Source organism: Lactuca saligna, chromosome 2 (assembly GCF_052625555.1).
Source record: "Lactuca saligna cultivar CGN05327 chromosome 2, ASM5262555v1, whole genome shotgun sequence".
NCBI lineage: Eukaryota > Viridiplantae > Streptophyta > Magnoliopsida > Asterales > Asteraceae > Lactuca > Lactuca saligna.
In genome coordinates, this window is record NC_136418.1 from 106,159,307 (window position 1) to 106,183,858 (window position 24,552).

At 35.5% G+C, this 24,552-nt stretch overlaps 1 protein-coding gene across 1 annotated transcript; it reads right to left on the reverse strand.

The window, feature by feature from the left end:
- Positions 1–382: 382 nt before the first annotated feature.
- On the reverse strand, positions 383–2,025 carry LOC145031296 (putative aldo-keto reductase 2). Its single transcript, XM_078979817.1, has 5 exons — positions 1,738–2,025; positions 1,403–1,603; positions 1,130–1,302; positions 932–1,034; positions 383–849 (listed from the first exon to the last, which is right to left on the reverse strand). Exons 1-5 carry the CDS (start codon positions 2,011–2,013, stop codon positions 514–516), a joined length of 1,089 nt encoding a protein of 362 aa, XP_078835943.1. The 5' UTR covers positions 2,014–2,025; the 3' UTR covers positions 383–513.
- Between the last annotated feature and the right edge of the window lie 22,527 nt (positions 2,026–24,552).

Genomic DNA, 24,552 nt, shown 5'->3' on the forward strand with positions numbered 1-24,552 from the left:
ATGGAATACATCTGCAATGCTCAAGTAAATCCCGTTGTCAATGATTTTGAAGCCGACTTCGATGATACAGATGACGAATCAGATATGTTTGCAGATAATTCGAATGAGAATTATGATGATGTAACAATCTACAATGATTATTATGATTAGGCGGCACGTACTATTTTACCATGTTTGGATTTTTTTTTTTTTATGTTTTTAATTTAATATGTATTTTTTTTAATTAACGAAGTACATCTCTTTTATTAATTTTATATAATTATATTTTATCAAATTAAATTTTATTCAATTAAAAAAAAGATTAAAAGAAATAGTCATAAACCATCTTACATTAACTAACTTTCTATTACAGAACTATTTACATGATACCTGCTCAATCATAAACCCAAAACACGAAATCATCTTCATTTATTATTCTCAAAAACTCATACGCATACAAAACAGTGTTCCTACAGAAAAACTAAGTTACAACCACATTTGAAACAAAACACTCCTACAGATTCACACCATTGATCAAGCTTTCCAAGATGACAATGGAGGAGTCTCGGAATCCTTATATGTTCCAATTCCAGCACCATATCTCTCCCCCTTCACTGAATCAGCTGAAGCAATAGCTTCAAGTTCAGCCATGTCTTCTGGTGTTAGCTTTAGAGATAAAGCTCCAATGTTCTGTTCAAGATTCTCAATCTTTGTAGTTCCTGGAATTGGCACCACATCATTTCCCTGGTGGTGAACCCAAGCCAATGCTAGCTGTGATGGGGTGCACCCCTTCTTAGCTGCCATCTCATTCACCCTCTCGAACATTCTCGTGTTGTGCTCAATATTTTCAGCTTGGAACCTCGGCAGATACTAAAAATATGAAATTTGAAATTGAAAATGAGTGATCATAATGAAAATATAGAGAAAAGGGTAAACTAAGACTTTAACAGACCTTACGAAAGTCACCATCTTCCAACTTCTCGACCATCTTTGGGCCAGATGTGAAGAACCCACGTCCAAGAGGACTGTATACAACAATCCCAATCCCAAGTTCTCTGATAAAGTATGATATACAGAGCTTAAAGATTGGATCTTGGATTCATGGTTATTGATGAATTAAAAAATGGATAGAAAAAGGAAGCTAATTAACCTGCAAGTAGGAATGATATCTTCTTCAACATCTCTTGACCACAACGACCATTCCAGTTGTATGGCTGTTAATGGATGCACAGCGTGGGCTCTTCTGATGGTTGATGATGATGCTTCTGATAATCCAACGTATTTGATCTTTCCTTCTTCCACCAGCTCTTTTAGTGCTCCCATCTACGAAGAGAAGTAGAACATTTGAGGAGATGGATACGAGAATTCGAGTTATGAACAGAAGGAATTGAAAAAAGGATCGTGTAAGGAGGAAGAAATTTACTGTGATTTCGATTGGCAAACGAGTGTCAATCCTGTGTTGAAAATACAGATCGATACAATCGACGCCAAGTCGCTCCAAGCTACCTTCACAAGCAGCTCTTACATACTCCGGATCTCCGCAGTACCCCCTCGCTCCATTCACTTCTCTGATCCCAAATTTGGTAGCCAACTCCACTTTCTCCTTAATTCCTCCCTGCAAAGCCTGCGATTACAAAACTGGGTGTTAATCGAACCCTAAATTCACTCGATCAAAAAAGGTAAAGACCCTCACTGCTCTATAACTAATTGGCACCGACAATTGATCAAGGATCGATCTAACTAGTAGAAGAATGTTACCTTGCCGAGAAGGATTTCATTGGTTTTAGGGCCGTAGATGTCGGAGGTGTCGAGGAAGGTAACGCCGGCGTTAATGGCGTGGTGGATGAGATTGATCATGTCAGGTTCAGGTTTTGGGGCTCCATAGAAAGCGGACATGCCCATACAACCCAAACCTTGAGCTGATACCTCTAAACCCTGTGAACCCAATTTGACTCTTCGAATTCCTGCCATTTTCGAGCTTTGTTCTTCTTCTACGGAGTGATTGATGAAAGCAACCCTCGCAGATGACTTCATATAGGGACTGAGAAGTGACAAGTGTTGAGTTAGGTAGCAATTCCATGACGAGGAATCTCAGGTCAAACAATGACAGACAATGACGATAGGTAGACGCAAGTGCCGACGTAATTAACGTTTCAACAGTAAAATTAAAAAAGAATCTGAATAAATGTTTGTTTTATTCAAAAGGAGAATCCTGAATAAATTGTGAAATCATTCGATCGTATGTTGTTGTCATTGAGAGATGTTATAAAACCAACTTCCAAAAGTTATCCTTCTTCTTTAGGGAATACAATTTAGCTCTTTTTATGAAATAGAAATGATGGTATACAAGTTATCTTCTTCTTTATGGGTTCAATGCTGAAAGCCTCAAAGCAATACACCCAGTGGCGGATCCCTTAAGGGCCATGGCCCCCTGTTTTTTAGCTTTGTAATATTGATTTTTTTATAAATTAATTTGTTACTTAAAGATAATTACTGTATTGGCATCCCTAGATTTTCGAAACACATACCAATTTAAGATTTAAGAATCGATTCCGTGATTATAAGAATATAAACATAAATAAATCAAACATGAAAAAAGAGATAATGCATCCAATAACCGGGTAACTCGCTATTCCGTATAATCGTTGCTTCAAATGGGATCTAGTCGATCACATATCCTCCACTCTTTGCTCTCACTCTGTCGTTCGTCTCCATGGATCTTGTTTACCGCTCACACACTTATAGCCTCCACAATCCTCCACAATCGTCATCTCCGTCTGGTTCTATTTTGCAACCATGGAAGGTCATGCTTTTTGATTTTTGAGTTCAACTTTTGTTCACTTTTCTTCTTTTTGGTTTTGTCCACTAGTATTACTTTTAATTTATTATTTAATTGTATTTGAGAATAATTTTTGGGAAAACTTCCTAGCATCACAATAATACTTGAATTAATTTTTAATTCTTTCTACTAGTCTTCTAGTGTACTGTTTTCATTTTCTTTTAAATGTTGTCAATCTTGAGTGTTGATTAGCATAGTCTTATGTTTATTTTAATTAGTTTTTCAAAATAAATATCTACGATATATGTAATATTTTATTTAATTGTAATTTAATGTTTGTTTTTATATTTATATTAATATTTTTATTATAATATGAAGTTATATAAACTAGAAATGTATCATTTTTCCATTTGGATATCATTCATGAGAGCAAATATATTTTTTTTATAGTGAACTAATAATTATATAGGAAATTACATTGATTAGAGCATGACTTCATCTAGAAAAAAATACATATATTTTTATGTTTTGGCCTCCCTATATATGTTGTTTGTGTTCTCCTTAATAAACCACACTTAGACTCACAACTTTATCCCCTCAAAGCAAAGTTTAGATAGCAGTTCTAGATGTATAATAAACATTATTGTTGATTTTTTAAAGTTTAATACCAATGTTACAGGTTTGTTCAAACTGTAATTGGAATGTAGAAATGGCATTTCATTTTGGCAAATGTCATTCTATTGTTGATTTTTTAAAGTTTAATAACAATTTTACTGGTTTGTTCAAAGTGAAGTTGGGATGTAGAAATGTCATGACAACTGTGTCCAATGAGGGTTTCAAGCCGCACATTGCAGCCGGAGTTTAGGCAATAATTTATATAATATAGCATTTTAGTTTTGTTATAATGTGTGACAAATACAGTTCTATGGTTGGATATATTTTTAAGGTTGTAGTAGGAACCATCAAACGTATTACACATTGAAAAATCTATCCAATTATAACATTGTATTTTAAATTTTTTCTTATTAAGACACTATTTTGTAAAATATCTCCATTATAGCAACAAAGATTGCTTTAAATTTGAATAACATTGTTATAATTAGATAAAATTTTCAAAATACAATATTCCATTAAGAAACAAATAAGATTAACTATTAAATGTGAATCAAAAATACCGATCTCTCATATATATATATATATATATATATATATATATATATATATATATATATATATATATATATATATATATATATATAATAAGTAAATATACATTACAATTTCACCTAAGATTAGGTATTAAATCTCATAGGATTCACGATTAACACTTGAAGATGTGGATTCATGATGTAAACAATAATTTTGATAAAGAAGCAAGAACATTGATTATCTTCGACCTTCGTGATGGTGGAAAACAATAATGTTCACTAGGGTGAAGTAATAAACGATAATGGAAGAATGAAAACAATGATGGTAAAAACGATAATGGAGTGAAGAAATATTATTGAGGACGATATATTTACCAAATGAAAACAAAATTGAGTTTAATTACTAAGTTAAAACGAAATATTTTAGAGGTTTACTACCTAAGCTTAGGTGGGGCAGTAATGTATATTCCATATCCCTAATATATATATATATATATATATATATATATATATATATATATATATATATATATATATATATATATATATATACCCGGTTTGGTTTCACTTGGTAAATATATCATCCTCCATAACATTTCTTTCTTTCATTATCATTTTAACATCAATGTTTTCTTTCTTCAATTATCGTTTATTACTTCACCCAAGTGAACATTACTAAACCCTAAACCTAAAATCTAAACCCTAACCCTAAACCCTAAACCCTAAACCTAAACCCTAAACCCTAAACCTAAACCTAAACCTAAACCCTAAACCCTAAACCTTACCGTGTCGATCTTGAATTTACATCTTGAAATATTAATCATGAATCTATGAACCGTAATCTTTATATAGTAAAACAATTTATTTTCAAGAGGTTTATTACCTAAGCTTATGTGGGGCTGTAATATATATTCCCAGTTTTGACCATATGTCTCTAAGCCCACCTGTGTTGCCCAACGGTCGTAATTCTTTTGTACTGTCCTAGTGACACTGATTTTAGTATGAATGCAGGCATGTATATTTAATTAAATATTTTATTATTTAGAGTATAAACTCTTGGTCAGAGTATTTTTAATCCCTTGTGTATTTATAGTTAGTATATTTTTTATGGGTTGATATACTTAATTCACTATAAACAGTGCTCTGATACCAATCTGTCACACCCCAAAACCAAAAACGGCGGAAACGTTCTGGGGCAGAGGACATCATGTACAATATCACAACAATGAAAAGTAGTAAACAAGCAACAACATCATCCATTTCATTAATAATAAAATTATTATACAAGTGTGTTCTGTCAAATTATAATAAACACTAAAGCATAAATCAAAATAAAAGATGAGTCTTGAACAAGCTTCATCTTCTCTAAACCTTGCATTGGTACCTATCTATTGATGACCTGAGGATACAAGTAATTTTGAAAGCAAGTATCAGATTTGAAGCTGGTGAGATCATAAGTATTTTATGATGGGTTTTAGCCATAAGAACATCCTATGTGCTCATGCAACCCTAATGCTTGGATTTAGGTTTCTCTATTGTACATGCTATTCATCCAAGATTTTAAACCCTAGATCTAGTATATGATAATTAATATAGCATATGAATTAGGGTTTAGATCATACCTTGATTGTTATGTAGCAATAACAATCCCAAATCCTTCTTGTAATGACCTTAGAAAGCTTAGAGTCACAAATGTCACTCCTCTAATGGTTCACAAACACCAAGAACAAGAGGATGAAGAAGAGAAGAGAAGGAGACACCCAAAAACTGTCCAAAACCCTAAGGAGTTACTTACCCACGTTTTTGGTGCTCTAGGGATCTTTAAATAGTGAAGCTATTAGGGTTATCAAACAAGGAAACCCTAATTTGGATGCTTAAGCCCTAAGCAACCCATGGACTCCTTCTTAAAGGCCTTAGGACAATTTCTAATGGGTTTCCCCATAGAATTCGTCCACCCCTTTAATATGGAGTCCATTAGATCAATATTCAACTATCATACAATTGACAGTTCAAGTCCCTTAAGTTTAATTAATCTCTTTTAGCCATAAACTTAATTCTTATTAATTCTTGACTAATATTAATTAAACAATATGATTTCTCCTTTAATATATTATTCTCATAATATATTAATAAATCATATTTAATCCTTTCTCTCCATAATTCATCCTATCAAGTTGCTTTGGTGAAGGCAACCCAAAAGGATCATGCACCATCGGGTCAAGTACATACCAATATAGTTATGGACTTAGACACTAATCCAACATTTTAGTGTCTTAATTTGTATGTAAGAATTTGTATGTAAGAATTGTAAGTATTGAAAATGTATGTAAAATAACTGTAAACGTTTGAAAAACTCTAGGAATCCCTATGATTCCTACTATTATAACAGGGAGTCTTCTACTAAGACTTAACTGATCTATATGTAGCCTTCTAGCAAGGCATCTAGTGTCTGTGTGTGTCTCTTGTAAGAGTGTGTATTTTCCCGAGTATAACTATCATTAACCAAAAATATAGTTTCTACATTGTCGTGCATCGTGTGTATGTTCACGAAGTGAATGTAAAGGGTAAAATGAAATAGTACTAAGGTGTAGTGCCGAACTACAACCGTACCAATTACCTTAAGTCTAGGGTAATTCTTCTAAGTACTGTAGCATTTGTAATAAATAACTACATCGGTACTCAACTGCTTTATTTGAGGGATAATGTATAATGTGATGTCTAGATCCTAGGCTATACGCTCCCCTATCAAAGGGATTTTGAGACCTACCCACGACCCCTGCATGTATGCAAGCCGTGAGCATCCACATTACTATGATCATGTATACTCGATATAACTATCACAATTGCGTTGTGATTTATCGGTATAGTCAGATCCTGAACTGGTTCCATGCTACAGCACCTAGTGACGTCTGTTATATGTATATGTAAGTGTACTCATGTAAGTGTGATCATGTAAACACATCTATCCAATAGTATAGTAATATACTGTAATGTTGTAGCTGTAATGTATGCTCTCTCTATCTAACAAGTATAGTAATGTACTGTAATGTTCTAGTTGTAATGTATGCTCTCTCTATCTAGCAAGTATAGTAATGTACTGTAATGTTCTAGCTGTAATGTATGCTCTCTCTATCTAGCAAGTATGGTAATATACTGTAATGTTATAGAAAGTATTGACTCATGAATGAATTGACTCATTGTATGATATCGCGTTCTAGTAATAGTTTTAGTATCTTCCTAAACTAACCATATGGTAGTTTACCAGTAATCTAACTGGTACGTATGGACATGGATGTATACCCTTGCTACCCAAGGGAATTGGAATGAACTGGAAGGAACTTTATGACTATATATGTACATATGATATATAACTAATATTTAAACGACCTTCGGACGGGTACCCGATATCCTACCAGACCACATCCAAATTGAGGAAAAGGAAACAGGGTGGATAGCCTTCCTAAGTTTTTTAAACATTTCTTATATAATTATACATATAGAGGCATGCAATTTATAATATAAAAGCATAAAATAAGTTTTGTAAAACCTTTGAACATAATTATTATCTAAGAAAAGATTGACATGATGTCAATCTATAAAACGGTTTGAAGGCATGGGTTTGATAAAACAGTTTAATATAAAGAAACATTTGTTTGAAACACAATTGTAAATAAGTTTGAAATGTAACATACAAAGTAAAATGTACAGTGTAATAAGGAGTTTTAAACACATAAAGTGTTTATGAAAAACATTTGAAGGGAACTATTTGGTAAAACGGCTAATGATTAGTAAATCATTTGAATGCTGCTTATTAATCACATGTGATTGATATAACAAGTAACATGATTCTACTTGTATCCCCCCCTGTAAAGTATTTAAAAACATTTAAAACATTGATTAAGGGGTATGAACTCACCTGTAGCAAGTGGATCGGAAGGAAGTATCGGATGAGTGCTTGGTGTCAAGTGAAGACTTAGACACGCACAAAGATCCTAATAACATATAAGGATATATGTATATGAACAATTAGTCTTTAAACAACTAATAAACAAAGTCAAGACACTCTAAGGCAATACAAACACTTTGTATAAATGTTATAAGTGCTAAGGAGTGCATCTAAGTGTTGTAGGTAAAGGCTAGTATGATTTGGGTTCAAGGAACACTATTAAAATGAGTTTACTCCCTAAGGACCAACACCCCTTGAGTTTACGGTCGTAAACTCTTGAGTTTATGGTTGTAAACTCCTAACCTTTTGACCATTTGTTGGTTTGAAGTCTTCTAAGCTATTCCAAGCATTCCTACTTCATGATTTAGCCTTAGGATGTGTTGTGTGGCATCAAAACACTCCTAAATGGAGTTTACGGTCTAAGGACCATCTCCTAAGTTTGGTATTTGGCGGTTTTCAAGTCCTTAGCTCAAACATGGCAATAGTCTAGGTTAGATTTAGACATAAGGAACAACCGTGGACATTTATAGGACTTTTACACCTCATTTGAGGTGTTTACGGTTTTGGGAGCTCCCCAAACCGTAAACACATAAAAATATATGATTTTGGTGCTTTTTGTGTGATACACCCATCAAGGATGGATCTAGACAAGTCCCTAAGGCATTGTGAATAATTTAGACACCCTAAAGCACCCTAAGGCACTATATTTGGTGTTTACGGTTTTGGGAGCCTCCCAAAACCGTGAACACCTTGTTCTTGGTGTTCTTGGGACTTTTCCTTGGTATAAACATGTATAGAAAGCTTAAAATGACTCTAGGATAGAAGTACTTACATAGACGAAGCTTGAAATGAACTTTAAGTCCAAGAACACTTAGTGTGTGTTCTTGGTGTTTTTGGAAACTAATCAAAACACAAAAATGGATGGATTAAAGGATGTACAATCACTAGATTAAGTGATATACTAACTTGAAAGGGCTAGAAACACTTACTAGATTGAAGATTTTGAATAAAAACTTGGATGATACTTGAGAGGATATTTTGGAGTTTACTCTTTTGACATTTGGGGAGCAAACACAAATGACTAACTTTTTGGGGAGTAAAATCATACATAGGTATGACTTCACGGTTTTGGGTGATTTCTCAACCCAAAACATAAAATTTTGGTCGGGAATTTCTAAGACATGAGGTGTTTGCGGTTTTTAAAATTCAAAACCCGAGATGGCACTATCTTTCACCCGTTCGTTTAAAAATAATATTAAAATAATCAAATGAACTTTATATTTCTTAAAAATAAGAAATAATGACATCGACTTATGATACGAAGTGGTTGAATTTTAGGGTTTGACCGAATGGAAATTTCGGGTTGTCACATCATCCCCTTGTTAAAGGGAATTTCGTCATGAAATTAGAATTTAGATAAGGAAGTAGGTATGAATGATCGAGTCGAGAGGAGGAAACTTCCTAATCGATTGGTTCTAGTGATCCTAAGTGAAATTGGGTGCTTGGTCGGTATCCCAACGAACCTTCACTAACAGGAGACTGCGTTGCTTCGTCCGCTTGACCTCTCGGTCGAGGGTCATTACGGTTCTAATAAGAAGGCTAGGATCTCGACGATTGGAATTACAAGAGTCCTAACGGAAAGGTACGGTTTCACAATTGAGACGCGAAGGGAAAAAGGTACGTTACTGAGTTCGCGGAGTAGGTCTAGTTTGCGAGGTACATGACCGATTCTGGTAAGAATCTCAGAGGTCCTATCTACATTGGATTTAGCTTTCCACATTGTACGAAGCGTAATAAGTCATTCCCAGAGTGAGATTCCCTAAATAATTTGGTCTCTCACTTGGAATTCCAAAGGTTCTTTCTCTTGCTAAACTTCCCAGTCAAGGGCCACCCCTTGCTGGGTCAAAGTCGAAAGGGTTTCTGTAATTTGCGAGGAGTTCTGAATGAACTATGACAGTATGTCTGTAAGACCTAGAATTTGGTGAATGTTTGTCGGCGCCTCTGGTGTCGACAAATTCTCAACGGTTTTGATAAATTGACAGAGTACTCAAGAGTTTCCACATCACTAACAGTGTGTCTTAGGAAATTTTGACTCTTCAATTCCAAAACTCGTGTTCAGAGAACGTTGCGAAAAGTATCTCTGAGGGTAATGTTTCCATGGGTTCCTTCTTACTACGAGGGTAGATAAGTAAGTCATTACATGGATTAATGACAAACTGATCCAAGTAAGAAAGACGTACCCTACTCATTTGGCTCATGAATACTATGGGCATATTGGTCCTATCCGAGGGGTATCACTACGGACTCGAAGTGTACGCATCGAGTTCGGAAGGTAGTCTTTCGGACATCCTTCCCTAACACTCGAACTGGTGATATTCGGATATCAGATCCATTTCTGAAAGTAATTCTTTCCTTACGTTTGCTCAACCAAATCATTTATGCGAGGCAGAGATAATGATTTCTAATGAAAAATCTTGACGGAGTCCTCGATGTCTGAGGTACATACGATGCAATCCGCGATCTCTAGAAGAATTAGACCGGAGTTCTCCATGGTGAGAAGCCTAGTCTTCTAATTCTATTTCTGTGTAGTTCGTTAAGTTGTCTGTACTGTTCTTGTATTTACGTAGGTGTTTAGACTGTAGGGAAATCTGTTTATAGAAGTCGTAATGGGTTCTAAGTTTGTTCACATGACGATGCGATTACTCGTAGGCTTGGGCAGTCTCCGTCCTGAAGTTATATTTAGAATCCATACTTGGTTCAACGATCACAATTTCATGTATACGAGTCGTATATAATTAAGATTGAAAAGATAGTCGAATAACTGATTCTTCTTTAAGCTCATATCCCATTGAGGAAAAGAAGTTAAAGTGGAATCGTCAATTCTAAACCTGTAGAACCTTGATTATATATCACCCCTATGTATACATTCTTCAGCGATAGATTAACCGTATGGATATTTGGATTGAAGTTGACGTACTGTACGAGTGGTACTTCAGGGATTTCTTCTGAAAAAGAAAAGAACTATGAGGTACTCCCTGCATGAGTACTTCAGTGTTCTGATATGAGGCGATTTCGAAGGAGGAGACGTACATATGAAGCTAGTATGGTGTGGATCAAATTGAATCTAGTTGTATGATAATGTCAGAATCATACGGAAACTTAAAGACATTAGATTTGAACATAAGACGTTTACAGACAAAACACAACCGTGCAACCATGAACAGAGTTACAGTACTTTAGATTTACTACAAGACTGTTGGTGCAAATAGGGTATACTAGAAAAGACAAGTATACGCAACACGGGCATCCCTATACAGACAGGATCTCGCAAAAGGTCAGACTCTAGTTGCACTAGTTCTGGATAGTTTATAAGTCTGTTACAACGAAACGCCTAAATTACATTAACGTGGGTTCCGGAGCAGGTTCTCCCGTAGCTGTGATCCTGAGAATCTTCCCATCTACACCCGAGTTCTTTGCTATAGGACAATTTTTCTTGAAGTGCCCTATCTCACTGCATTGGTGGCATGACTGGCTAGTACTAGCATTAGTGACGGGAGTGCGGTGTTTAGCCAGTGTTATGTGGACACGAGTGCCTTCCTCATTACTCCACCTTGGAAACTGCTTCCTAAAGCGTTCAGCTTTATCACTACTTTTGTGCGTAGGGTCGGTCCCGATGATAGGGACTTGAGTGATGGGTCGTGCTGGTGCTCCACAGTTACGAGCATGGTGCCCTATGTTTAGGCAATTGCAACGTTGCATCTCACGGAAAGCCCCATGATGATGGAAACTACACTTATCACACTTCGGGAGTTTTCCCTCGTATGGCCTGCTCGGTACGGGGATGGCAGGGGTTTCCACTTGTTGTTGTTGCATAACCAGCTTTTGGGATTTCTTGCGTTTTTTCTGGGCTTGACACTTTCGTTTCTTGTTCTTTGTTTATCGTCCTTGTGAGCCTGTGACTGTTACTGTTTGATGACTTCCTGGATTGATACTACGATCGGAATCTTCAACCCCAACAGCAGCATTGCTTGCGCTGGTACCGCTACGGTACGCAAGGACAACAGTTACGGTAGCCATCACGGCAGCTGTAACTGCGGTTTGGAAAGTAGCAGCGTCCATAGGAAAAGCGGAGGTTTCGTTGTTTGACTGACTGTTTCCTGATGACGACATGATTCTGTAACACAAAAGATAAGGATTTTGTAAGCGATTATGGTTGACCCTAGATGTACTTCGATTTGTTCAAGTAAAGAGTAAGAGTATGTTCTAGGAAGTTTGACCTACATCCCTATGATGCAGTCCCAGTAATGAGTGGAAGTAAGTTCGTATAATGGTCTCAAGATGTTTTTCGTTCAAGCCGAGGTACCGTGGGTTGGCGAATAACATGATCCAACCACTAAAAGATACTTGGAAATGTCTCCGGAGCTAAATTGCTATAGTCCAATGACTTGACTAAGGCATGTTTCAGATAAACTCTAATAAAAGTATGATAAGAGTACTTGAATAAAGAACGACATAGGAGTTAGCCGACTGTCCAAATCTTTGATATTCATGACGTAAAAGTTCGGGAAAATGACCATGTAAAGGTCTTACATCATATCCAGAGAAGATAGTTCTTGACAACATAAAGACCTAACCAAAAGTACTTTCAGTACAAGGTAATTTCATAGAAAATGCCACATCGGGCATAGATAGAAAATGATTCCTTTTTTACAAGGACAAATAAAGTAAAGCGTCTACTACCGGTGACGGTCATCCCTTTGGTGAACTCTCAGTTCAGCCAGTTGACGTTCCATATCTAGTAGGTATCTTTCGTATACCCTCTGACGTACTCGGAGCTCAATGACTTCGGCTCGGGTTTCAGCTAGTTCTTGTAGCAGGGTTTCGTGGTTTCTCTCAGATCTCTCGCGAATGCATCCCTCCATTGGTGTCAACTTCCTCGATACGACGTAGGGATGTCCTGCCCTGAATTTTGTTTCAGGCAACTCTACGGATCAGGATTGGTATAGCTCTATCTGATGTGCTCCCTTCATTTACGTTGTAGAAGCCTCGGTCTCCATTAAATGACATAGGTTGATCTTGATCTTTGCTCCATGCTTCCAAACATTCGATCCATGGAGGCGTCGGGCCATGAAAAGCCGAACGAGGGTTAGGAATTGGAACGGGAGCTACCTGGGGTAGGTTCTCAACCTCGGGTTCAGAGTTAGCACCATCCGAAAGGTCTTCATCATGGTGATCATTCAAAGGAATCGGATGATGATTCTCTGGTTGTTTTCCTAACCATCCAGCAATGACTTCGTTCGGAAGGTATTGGTTGCCGTGGGGATGGAGTCCAGCCATGTAATCTACGCGATAATTGGGGTAAGAAAATAATTTTAGACAAAACTATCTAGATAATTATTTAGAAAATCTTCATTAGTTACATCACTATTTGTGAAGTGCATACCAGTTATATGTAATCGAAACAGGATATGCCTTTGAATAAGTGACATTAACTCCAAATTCACACAGAATAGGGGTAAAGTAAAAATTTTCACAGATTCTAAGTCTATAACATCCTAATTACATATAGCCTTAGTGTATCCACTTAGTAATGAAGAACCCGTTTTAGTTCTCAAGTATAAAGTACTTATAGTAACACCAAATGCTCCTATAGTATTTTAAGTTTAATGTTATGTTCTACTGTTCTCATTGTGGTAGGGTTCGTAAGATTTTAGACTTGTTGCAACCACACAATTAAACTTAGGCACATGCTAGTCAACCCTTGGATAATATAGGTGATCAGGCTATATCTTCCCAGTTTTGACCATATGTCTCTAAGCCCACCTGTGTTGCCCAACAGTCGTAATTCTTTTGTACTATCCTAGTGACACTGATTTTAGTATGAATGCAGGCATGTATATTTAATTAAATATTTTATTATTTAGAGTATAAACTCTTGGTCAGAGTATTTTTAATCCCTTGTGTATTTATAGTTAGTATATTTTTTATGGGTTGATATACTTAATTCACTATAAACAGTGCTCTGATACCAATCTGTCACACCCCAAAACCAAAAACGGCGGAAACGTTCTGGGGCGGAGGACGTCATGTACAGTATCACAACAATGAAAAGTAGTAAACAAGCAACAACATCATCCATTTCATTAATAATATAATTATTATACAAGTGTGTTCTGTCAAATTATAATAGACACTAAAGCATAAATCAAAATAAAAGATGAGTCTTGGACAAGCTCCATCTTCTCTAAACCTTGCATCGGTACCTGTCTATTGATGACCTGAGGATACAAGTAATTTTGAAAGCGAGTATCAGCTTTGAAGCTGGTGAGATCATAAGTATTTTAGTGTCTTAATTTGTATGTAAGAATTTGTATGTAAGAATTTGTATATAAGAATTGTAATTATTGAAAATGTATGTAAAACAACTGTAAACGTTTGAAAAACTCTAGGAATCCCTATGATTCCTACTATTATAACAGGGAGTCTTCTACCAAGACTTAACTGATCTATATGTAGCCTTCTAGCAAGGCATCTAGTGTCTGTGTGTGTCTCTTGTAAGAGTGTGTATTTTCCCGAGTATAACTATCATTAACCAAAAATATAGTTTCTACATTGTCGTGCATCGTGTGTATGTTCACGAAGTGAATGTAAAGGGTAAAATGAAATAGTACTAAGGTGTAGTGCCGAACTACAAACCGTACCAATTACCTTAAGTCTAGGGTAATTCTTCTAAGTACTGTAACATTTGTAATAAATAACTACATCGGTACTCAACTGCCTTATTTGAGGGATAAGGTATAATGGGATGTCTAGATCCCAGGCTATACGCTCCCCTATCATAGGGATTTTGAGACCTACCCACGACCCCTGCATGTATGGAAGCCATGAGCATCCACATTACTATGATCATGTATACTCGATATGACTATCACAATTGCGTTTTGATTTATCGGTATAGTTAGATCCTGAACTGGTTCCATGCTATAGCACCTAGTCATGTCTGTTCTATGTATATGTAAGTGTACTCATGTAAGTGTGATCATGTAAACACATCTATGTAATAGTATAGTAATGTACTATAATGTTTTAGTTGTAATGTATGCTCTCTGTATCTAGCAAGTATAGTAATGTACTATAATGTTCTAGCTGTAATGTATGCTCTCTCTATTTAGCAAGTATAGTAATGTACTGTAATGTTATAGCTGTAGTGTATGCTCTCTCTATCTAGCAAGTATGGTAATGTACTGTAATGTTATAGAAAGTATTGACTCATGAATGAACTGACTCATTGTATGATATCACGTTCTAGTAATAGTTCCAGTATCTTCCTAAACTACCCATATGGTAGTTTACTAGTAATCTAACTGGTACGTATGGACATGGATGTATACCCTTGCTACCCAAGGGCATTGGAATGAACTGGAAGGAACTTTATGACTATATATGTACATATGATATATAACTAATATTTAAACGACCTTCGGACGGGTACCCGATATCCCACCAGACCACATCCAAATCGAGGAAAAGGAAACAGGGTGGATAGCATTCCTAAGTCTTTTAAACATTTCTTATATAATTATACATATAGAGGCATGCAATTTATAATATAAAAGAATAAAATAAGTTTTGTAAAACCTTTGAACATAATTATTTTCTAAGAAAAGATTGACATGATGTCAATCTATAAAACGGTTTGAAGGCATGAGTTTGATATAACAATTTAGTATAAAGAAACATTTGTTTGAAACACAATTGTAAATAAGTTTGAATTGTGTGTGTATGTATGTATGTATGTATGTATGTATGTATGTATGTATGTACGTGTACTATTTGTTTTATTAAAAAAAATTACAAAAATTATGGAGGTTTGTTTTAACATATTTTTAGGTTAGGTTGTTGGATGAAACAACATTAACAATGTGAAGCTATAATGGTCAAAAGAAAATCACTACTCAAAGCTGAAGTTTCGAAGAACCTAAGACAATTCTGTAATAACAATCCACCTAATGCTCGTTAGGTTGTTTTTGAAAACACTTGTACATTCTTTAGATGTTTATATTGTGTTTTTCTATATGTTTAAACTATTGTTGTAAAGGATACTTTTTGATTTATTTGTATTGTCTTTGTAATATGAGGATTGTTATTTGTATTATATTTTTTCTGCATTTTGGACAGAAAAAATCTACATATTTTCGTGGTTTTATCGATTTTCTACTAATAACATTCTTTCGGAATTCCCACGGAAAATGACACAAAAGACCGTTGCAGTAGAGCGGTTCCTTGGAATTGGAGACCTTAGGAAAAGAGTTTCCTACGAAAGTTATTTCATCGGAAAGTTATTTACTCGAAATTCATTGTAAATATATTTCGTTGGAATTCCTTGTGAATGTTCCCAAAAAAGTGTGTATCGGAAAATCGTCATATTTCCTTCAAACACATTTTCTCATAAATTTGTCAAAAATTATGTCGACGATCCGTCAAAATGATTTTCCTAAGAGGAGTTTCCAAGAAAATGCAGTCCTTGGAAGGAAAAGACCATTATCGAAGAATTTATAGAAATCTTGCATTTTCCTAGTATTGTATTAGCCAAAACGATATCCAATCAATAAAATAACATAAGTATATACGATACAAAATAGTCGATATAAAAAAAATCTTTAAACAAAATTTAATACTTAATGCTCATGGTTTTGATTGTAATAAGATTCCATGAAAATGATTTTCCTAAGAGGAGTTTCCAAGGAAATGTAGTCCTTCGTAAATTCCTTGGAAAAAACCATTTCCTAATAATTCTTAGAAAATCTTGTATTTTTCTAGTAGTGTATTAGCCAAAACTTTATCCATATTGATAAAATAACATAAGTATACACGATAGAACATAGGCTCTATCAAAAAATCTACGACTTCTTTTAAACGTAATTTAATAGTTAATTCTCATGGTTTTGATTGGTTTTGATAATCAAAACCATGAACAATTTTAAAATACCAATATTAAATAATGAATAAAATATCAAATAGCCGTTCGATCTCTCATATTTGCAGTTCGGGAAATAAAAGTTTCTAACAAATATATTCATGCAGATTTAAAATCATAGGAAAACAAAAATCCCAAACACCAATCCCTTTTTAACCATTTGTATGTTATGCTGTGAAGGTTGTACACACCGAAATAAAGTTGATTACACAATGGTACGTGCATCAATATAAGTCCATTTGGTATACAAACCATGAAGGGGATTGTTGTCTAGCTGACAATGTCACACCCCTAGTCGGTGGATACATAAATTTGAAATAAATAATTTCATTAATTGAAAAGTGTAGTTTACTAAATCCATAGTCTAAGATACAAAAATTTCGAAAGTAAGGAAATAAGCCCTAACAACAGTAGGAAAATAAGAAAGTACTCTAATACGAAAGATAGACTCTAATCCCATGATAGTTCTGAGAATATGTCTTCCGGTTGCTTAGTTCCTTGAGAATACATGTGTTTTGAAAGAGTTTCAACTTTAAAGTTGGTGAGTTCACAGGTTTGTAATATCTAAAGAATGTACTTTTATACCAAAAATATATTTGTTAAGTGTATAGGTAGTTGCCTAGCCTATATATATTTGTGCTTTATATTTACTTTGAGTTTTTATAACTATGACAACCGTCAAAATTCGAGTCGGTTCTAGATTTGATTAAACCGATAAAAATAAATTACAAACATTAGGTCCGAGTCTCATAGGAACTTAAGTCGAAGTTGAATCTAGGACTAGTATACTTGATTCTTCAATTTCGTTTGAATCTCGGAATCACTACATAGAAATGCCAATAAACCGATAAAAATAAATTACAAACATTATTTCTTACTTGAATAAGAGTTAGGAAACCCAAAAAATAATTCGAAGTCCCAAAGATTCAATTTATTTCAATATCCCAAGATTTATTAAATCTCAAGATCCTAAAAACCTAAAAACTCAAATTTATAAACTTTAACACTTAAAAATCCATAAAATTTGGTATGGACTTTATAGATATCAAATTAAAATATTTAAATTCAGGAAAATATAATCAAGGAAAATAAAAAAGAATAAGTCATAACATTTACCCTATTTATAAGTCAAAAATCAAGGTTTTATGAATAAAAAAACGAGGATAAGATGCATATTTTATAAAAATTTGATATTTTTATAAAAGATTTGGATTTTATAAAATTTAAAAGAGGGATCCCCTCTATCCATTCAAAAAAAGTAGGACCTCTCTCCTCTCTCTCTTCATCTCTCTCTGAAAAGTGACACACCACTCATTCACCCTCAATCTTCACTCCAAATTTTCTCTTCCTTCTCCCTAACGCCTTGTTCCTGATTTCTACTTAAGGAGGGATATGGAATGATACGAAATTGAGGGATATCAAAGGAAAACTGTGTTCCCAAGTTTCATTAATGGAAGGAAAGTGAGGGGAGGAATATGATTTTAGAGTCATATTTTCCTTCCAAAATTTCCTTCTAATTTGGGTGGATTTGGAAAGAAAGTGTAGGGAAGGAAAATTTTCAGTTTTATTTTATTTTTTCTCCTAACTCGGGCACACAAAAACTTGAAATTTTTCTTTTATTTCCTTTGAACTCGGGAACATATAATGAATATTTTCCTTCCCTCCATTTCTTTCTATCAAAATTTTCCTTCCCTTTCATTTATTGAATTTACAAATACAAAAAAAAAAAAAAAAAAAAAAAAAAAAAAAAAAAAAAAAAAACACCCTCGGGAACAAGGCGTAAAGGAAATCCGATGTTAGAGGCTGAATAACTGGGAGAAATTTATACATTCGATTCTTCATAAGCTTGCATACATCTCTGTATTTTGGTGGAGAGAAACCCCAAAGAGATCACGAGAGAGATTCGGCATCCAAAGAGATGAAATCTGTCTTTTCTCTCTTTTCTTCTCTCAAAAACCCCCATTCCTTCTCTTCCTTTCACCCACAAAAATTTCCAGCAAAACCCCACCATTTTGCATAAAATATCCATCATCCATAAGGACTCATCAAGGTAAAAACACCTAACTAAATCATGCATGCAAGTTGCTACTCTTTTCTTATGATTTTATGTGCTTAATATTTATCTTCATCTCTTATTTTTATAATTTCATAAACATTTTTAGATTTTATGATGATGTTTGTATATTTTTACCAAGAACATCTTGCATGTTGCTTAGATGGTGAAAATCCATGATCAAACCTATGTTAAGATCTTGATTTAATCTATGCATGTGAAAATAACTTCTACTCCTTCATCTTCTTCAAAAAAAATTCCTATGGTTAAAATGCTTTTAGAACACCATGGATGTGTTATAATACCACACACATAAGATAAACAAGGTTGCATGTGCATGATCTTAGTGTAAAAATCGATTTTTAAAGATCAAAAACATCAAAACTGTGTACATGAATACAAGTATGTATCTTATGATTTTAAATCTTTTTGATCTATGGAAACATGAATAAAAAATGCATGTGTCATGATTGTTGGATTATGTGTCTAAGACTATACCTATTATTGGTATGTACTTGGCCCGAGAGTAGCATGGTCCATTTGGGTTGCATGGAATCAGAACAATTTGGATAGACTTTTGTGAAAAGAGGATATTTATGATTTATTAATATATTATAAGTTCTAATATATTAATATGAAATCATATTATTTAATTATTATTGATCAAGAATTAGTTTGAAATTAATTTTGTGATCAAAAGAGACTGATTAAATAAATGGCGATTGATTTGGTAAATCATTCATTCTTATATAGTGGGCTTATGATCCATAGTTCTTCATGTTGGGCTAAATCCATGTGGTAACCCATGGATACTCCATGGAGGTTTAAACCCATGGATCATGAGGAATATGGAAAGTCATGAGTTACATGGTGTAACCCTACTATGCACACTATATAAGAAGCCTCGTAGCTCATGAAATTGGAACTAAGGAGTGACTAGTGATAGACACATGAGGGCTAGCCGATTTTGAGTGTAAATAATCTTCTCTCAAGTTATCCAATTGTTGGTGGTGTTGTATGAACCATTTGAGGTGCAACACTTGGGGCACTAAGTTCTTTAAGGTCCAAGGAATCAAGCTACAACAAAAGGTATGTCATTCAACTATATTTCATATTATATATACTCCATAATATGCTAGTTAGGATGATACCTTGGAAAATTGATATTTGCATGTATAATAGAGAAAACATAGATCCAATGTATATATAGGGTTGCATGTACACCATAGGAGTGTTAGAATGCTCAAAACCCAATAGTGGTATCACAACCTAGGCTTGTTTTCTTATATACTTGATACAAATTGCTTTATAATCGATTTTTTTTGCTGTCTGGACAGTGGACTCGCCGAGTCCACTAGACTGGTCGAGTTACATGCATTTTGCCTTGGACTCATCGAGTCCAGTAATGGGATTGACGAGTTGGCATTCCAAATTTCAGTTTTTCGATGTTTTTTGCTGGAATTGGACTAGGATCATTACATTAAATTGTTTTTTTAACTTATAAACTTGTTTTTGATGTGGTAATGATCATGTTTATCCAATTTAAAAGATAATTGTCAAAGTTTCATGTTTTGTATTAGTTTATATGGTTAGGCTAATTACATGAAATTTGTTTGATATGAATTATCTTGTTATTATGAGTTTAATTTAGATCATAGACAAATTGATTGTTTTTGTATGTTACAAGTTTGATCTAAATGTTTTTTGATGAAATCCATAAGTTGTCCTCAAGTTATGGAAAAGTGAAAAGTCTTTCTTTTAAAAGTCATTAAAACATATAGGTTATAGAAAAATGAAGGGTCATTTTCATAAATGGTTTTATGAACTCCTTAACTTGTCCTCAAGTTATGGATTTTCAAGAGTCTTTTCATTTAAACCTATATTAAACTCATAAGTTATGGATTCCAAAGGTTTTGAATAGTTTCAAAACTTTCCCTCAAGTTTTGGAATTTGTAAAGTCACTTTAGAATACTGTAATTCCAAACCCTAGAATTTTAAAGTTTAAAATTCTACCCTTATACTATTATAATATTATAGGTATAATATATATATATATATATATATATATATATATATATATATATATATATATATATATGTATGTATGTATGTATGTATGTATGTATGTATGTATAAGAACAAAGTTAGTCTTATCGTTAGTAGGCCCCATTCACGAAGCCGATCTATAAGGGGTATAAGATTACTGCCTATAAAGTGGCAGTTTAATGGGTGTCCACTCTCACCTACCGCTTCCTTAATTGGTGGAGGGTCATTAGCCGAACGGGTAGGATAAGACTCTAATTCTCCCTTTATTAGAATATAATGATAAATATAAAGTAACTAAACACTTATAAATTCTCAATATTAGTTACTTAAGAAAATGTGAATATGGTGTTAACCCATGAAATTGCACTTTGCACCTTGTTAAGCCGTTAGTGGAGTGTGTGTGGTTAACCGGCACACAAATCAGGACTGGTAGTGCGTGCAAAAGGGTAGATTGATGTTAATTATAGATCAATGGAGCGTGTGTGGTTAACCGACACATTGATTAGGTGGTTGTAACATTGGGTGTACCAAGCTAATTTGCATGGTTATTCACACCTTGTTTGTGATCTTCGGCATCCCAGTTACAAACTTGAAGGGCACAATCGAGATTTAAACATGCCATTGAATTGTTCGATGAATCTCAAAGGATCTAGGAGTTTCAATTCACTTAAAACCTAAAATTATTTTCTGTTTTTCGTGGTGGAAATTGGTAAATCATCATTTACCTACCTTCAAATATTTTGTACTTTGGATTACGACATCCCTCTTCCAAATTGTAAAATATTGTGTTGGGTCCTATCCTTAATATTTCATTTGTGTGTCGTATTAAGGACTAAAATCAACTAAACTTGAATTTCTCACATTGTAGATGTCTAGTTCAGACAACATGGTCTTTCCAAATCTTTAAGAACAACCTTTCCTCTTAAAGATGATTTTCCACAAGATTTAGGTCACACAAAGATCAATAAGACTATTCATCATTATTTACTAAAGTTTATTAAACAAGGTTATGCTTACAAGTTTAAGTATAATTCTGAAACATTGGAAAAATGTTTAATGTATGGCAGAGCGAATGAGAAGAATCAAATTAGGCATAAAGATAAAAGTTTCTCCAATCTGAAGAGATGGGAGAGTAATTTTGTAACAACCAAAAATTTCAACAAATTTTAAACTTTTCAAAGCATCCCAATTTCTTTAAGTTTTTACAAAAAGGTTTTCAATACATTTATTATCAGAGTATTCCCAGAACCATAACATAAATCATAAACACGAGGAGCGGTACGATCACGCCTTTGCCTTGCCATGGTCTCCTGAAGAACCTGAAAAACATTAAACCACAACTGTAAGCCGGAAAGCTTAGTGAGATACCCTCAAAATACCAACCACACATACCATACACACATAACATGCTATATCATAACAATCACAGAACAGCTATGCATATCTGGTCTACTGTGTGACTAGTCCGCCATGTCGAGCCTTCAGTCCACCGGGTCCACCCTCCGGGTCTAGTCATGTCCCTTGAGTCTGCAGTGTGGTTGGTCCGCCCGCACCGGGCCTTCAACCCACCTGGTCCACTCTATGAGTCTACAATATGATTGGTCCACCCACATCGGGCCTACAGTCGACCTGGTCCACTCCCTGAGCCTCGACACGTCTGGTCCGCCCTCGTGGGGCCTATAGCTTATCCGGACTGCTCGTTGGGCCTTCGGAATAACCGGTCCGCCCTGGGTATGTTGGCCTACAGAACAAAGCAAGTCCCGCCTCAACCCAACCCCAGTCAACAACCATGTGCACATAAACATACAATCATATAACCATTCACATTCAATCAAATCGATCTAGCAGATCACGTAACATGACATACTCTAAGCAGGATACCGACCTAACCGATCACTAGAATAGCATCACCCTATATACCAGGATGCAAACATAGAAGAACAGCAACATAACAACAATACCCGGATTACAATCCGATAAAGGGCCAGCCTTGGTGCCTTAGACACTGTTGATATAGTGAGGATAACTCACCTCGCAACTGCTGACCGGAAAGATAAGACCGAGATGCTCCGACCACTGACACGATCTCCACCACTGGCTAACACCAACACTGAACTCAAAACAAAAGCCAACAATTACCAAAATTACCCTGGAAGTCAACTGGTCAACCCTTGGTCAAAGTCAAATTCAAAGTCAACCTTCTGGCTGACTCTACTCGCCGAGTCAGCCCGCTGACTTGCCGAGTCCCCCAACACTGAAAAGTCCCAACTCAACTCACTAAGTCATCCCTTGACTCACCGATTCTTAGCTTAACCAGGAAAGGCTAAGACCTCAAGACCAGACTCGCCGAGTCTAAGAACAAACTTGCCGAGTCCAAAGCTATCTTCAACCAACTCGCCGAGTTGTTCTTCCAACTCGTCGAGTTCCTGCCCACCTTCAAGCAACTCGCCGAGTACACCCTTATGACTCGTCGAGTACCACTAGCTCTTAACCCATACAGAAGCCTTCCACGCCATATAGTCGATCCAAAACGTAGATCTACCCTTCTATAACCCATCCATCTCGTAAAGTGGCAAACTTTATGTGAATCCAAAGAGATCTAGGCATTTTACACTCTAGGGCTAGGGTTTGGGACAAGATGACTTCACCAGACACTCAAGAACAGGGACTTTAATGCACTCTAGACCTTCTCCATTCCAGATCTGAGGTAGCAACCTCAGATCTAACCTTCAAACTCCAAATACCACAAGCTAAACTTTCCACACATTCCAAGATGATGAATCTAGATGAATAACAACCCAAGAAACGAAGTAATACCTCAAAAGGAAGCCCCAACAGAATTGAAATTCGATTTTTAGCAAACCCCTTGCTCCAAACCTCTTATCTCTCCAAGATCTTCTCTAAAAATCTCTTCTCCAAGGTTCAAATGCCCTCAAATCACTCACAAACACACCTTAGGGTTTTCTGGACTTCAAGAGAGGGTAAAGAGGCCGGGGAGAGGGTATAATGTCCTTTGTATAGGGCTCATCCCCCGAAATTAGGGTTTTCTCCACTCAACGCCTACTCACCGAATCTAGCCTCCGACTCGTCGAGTTGGCCATTTAACACGCGACTAAAGTCGCGACTCTACTCGCCGAGTCCACCCATGGACTCGCTGAGTTGCCCTTCCACATTTACACTTTGGACCCTGAACTTGCACTCCTGAACTCGGGATGTTACAATTCTCCACCACTTAAATTAGGCTTCATCCTCGAAGCCTGCGGCAATACAACTCCAAAACTACTCTCGCTATGCACCTCCTAGCATTAACCAGGCCAGATTCCTCAAAACACAGCCATCGAAACCCAAAACCCAACTTTCCCTCTTGCAGTGTCCTGACCACCGCTTCAAGCCGGCCACCGGCCTCATCCTATGATAACCACACTTATCCACCGAGTACCACTCCATGATACTCCGCTCGCTCCAAATCACAACACTCACTTGACTCATACGAGCTAGAGATAATCCCTGAACCACTAGAATCCCGGTCTGAATCCAATTTTACTCACTCCATGTTGACAGGATGATACATCCCTTAATCTCATAGCAACTCTCATAAGTTCCCCTCCGCAATCTCATACCCAT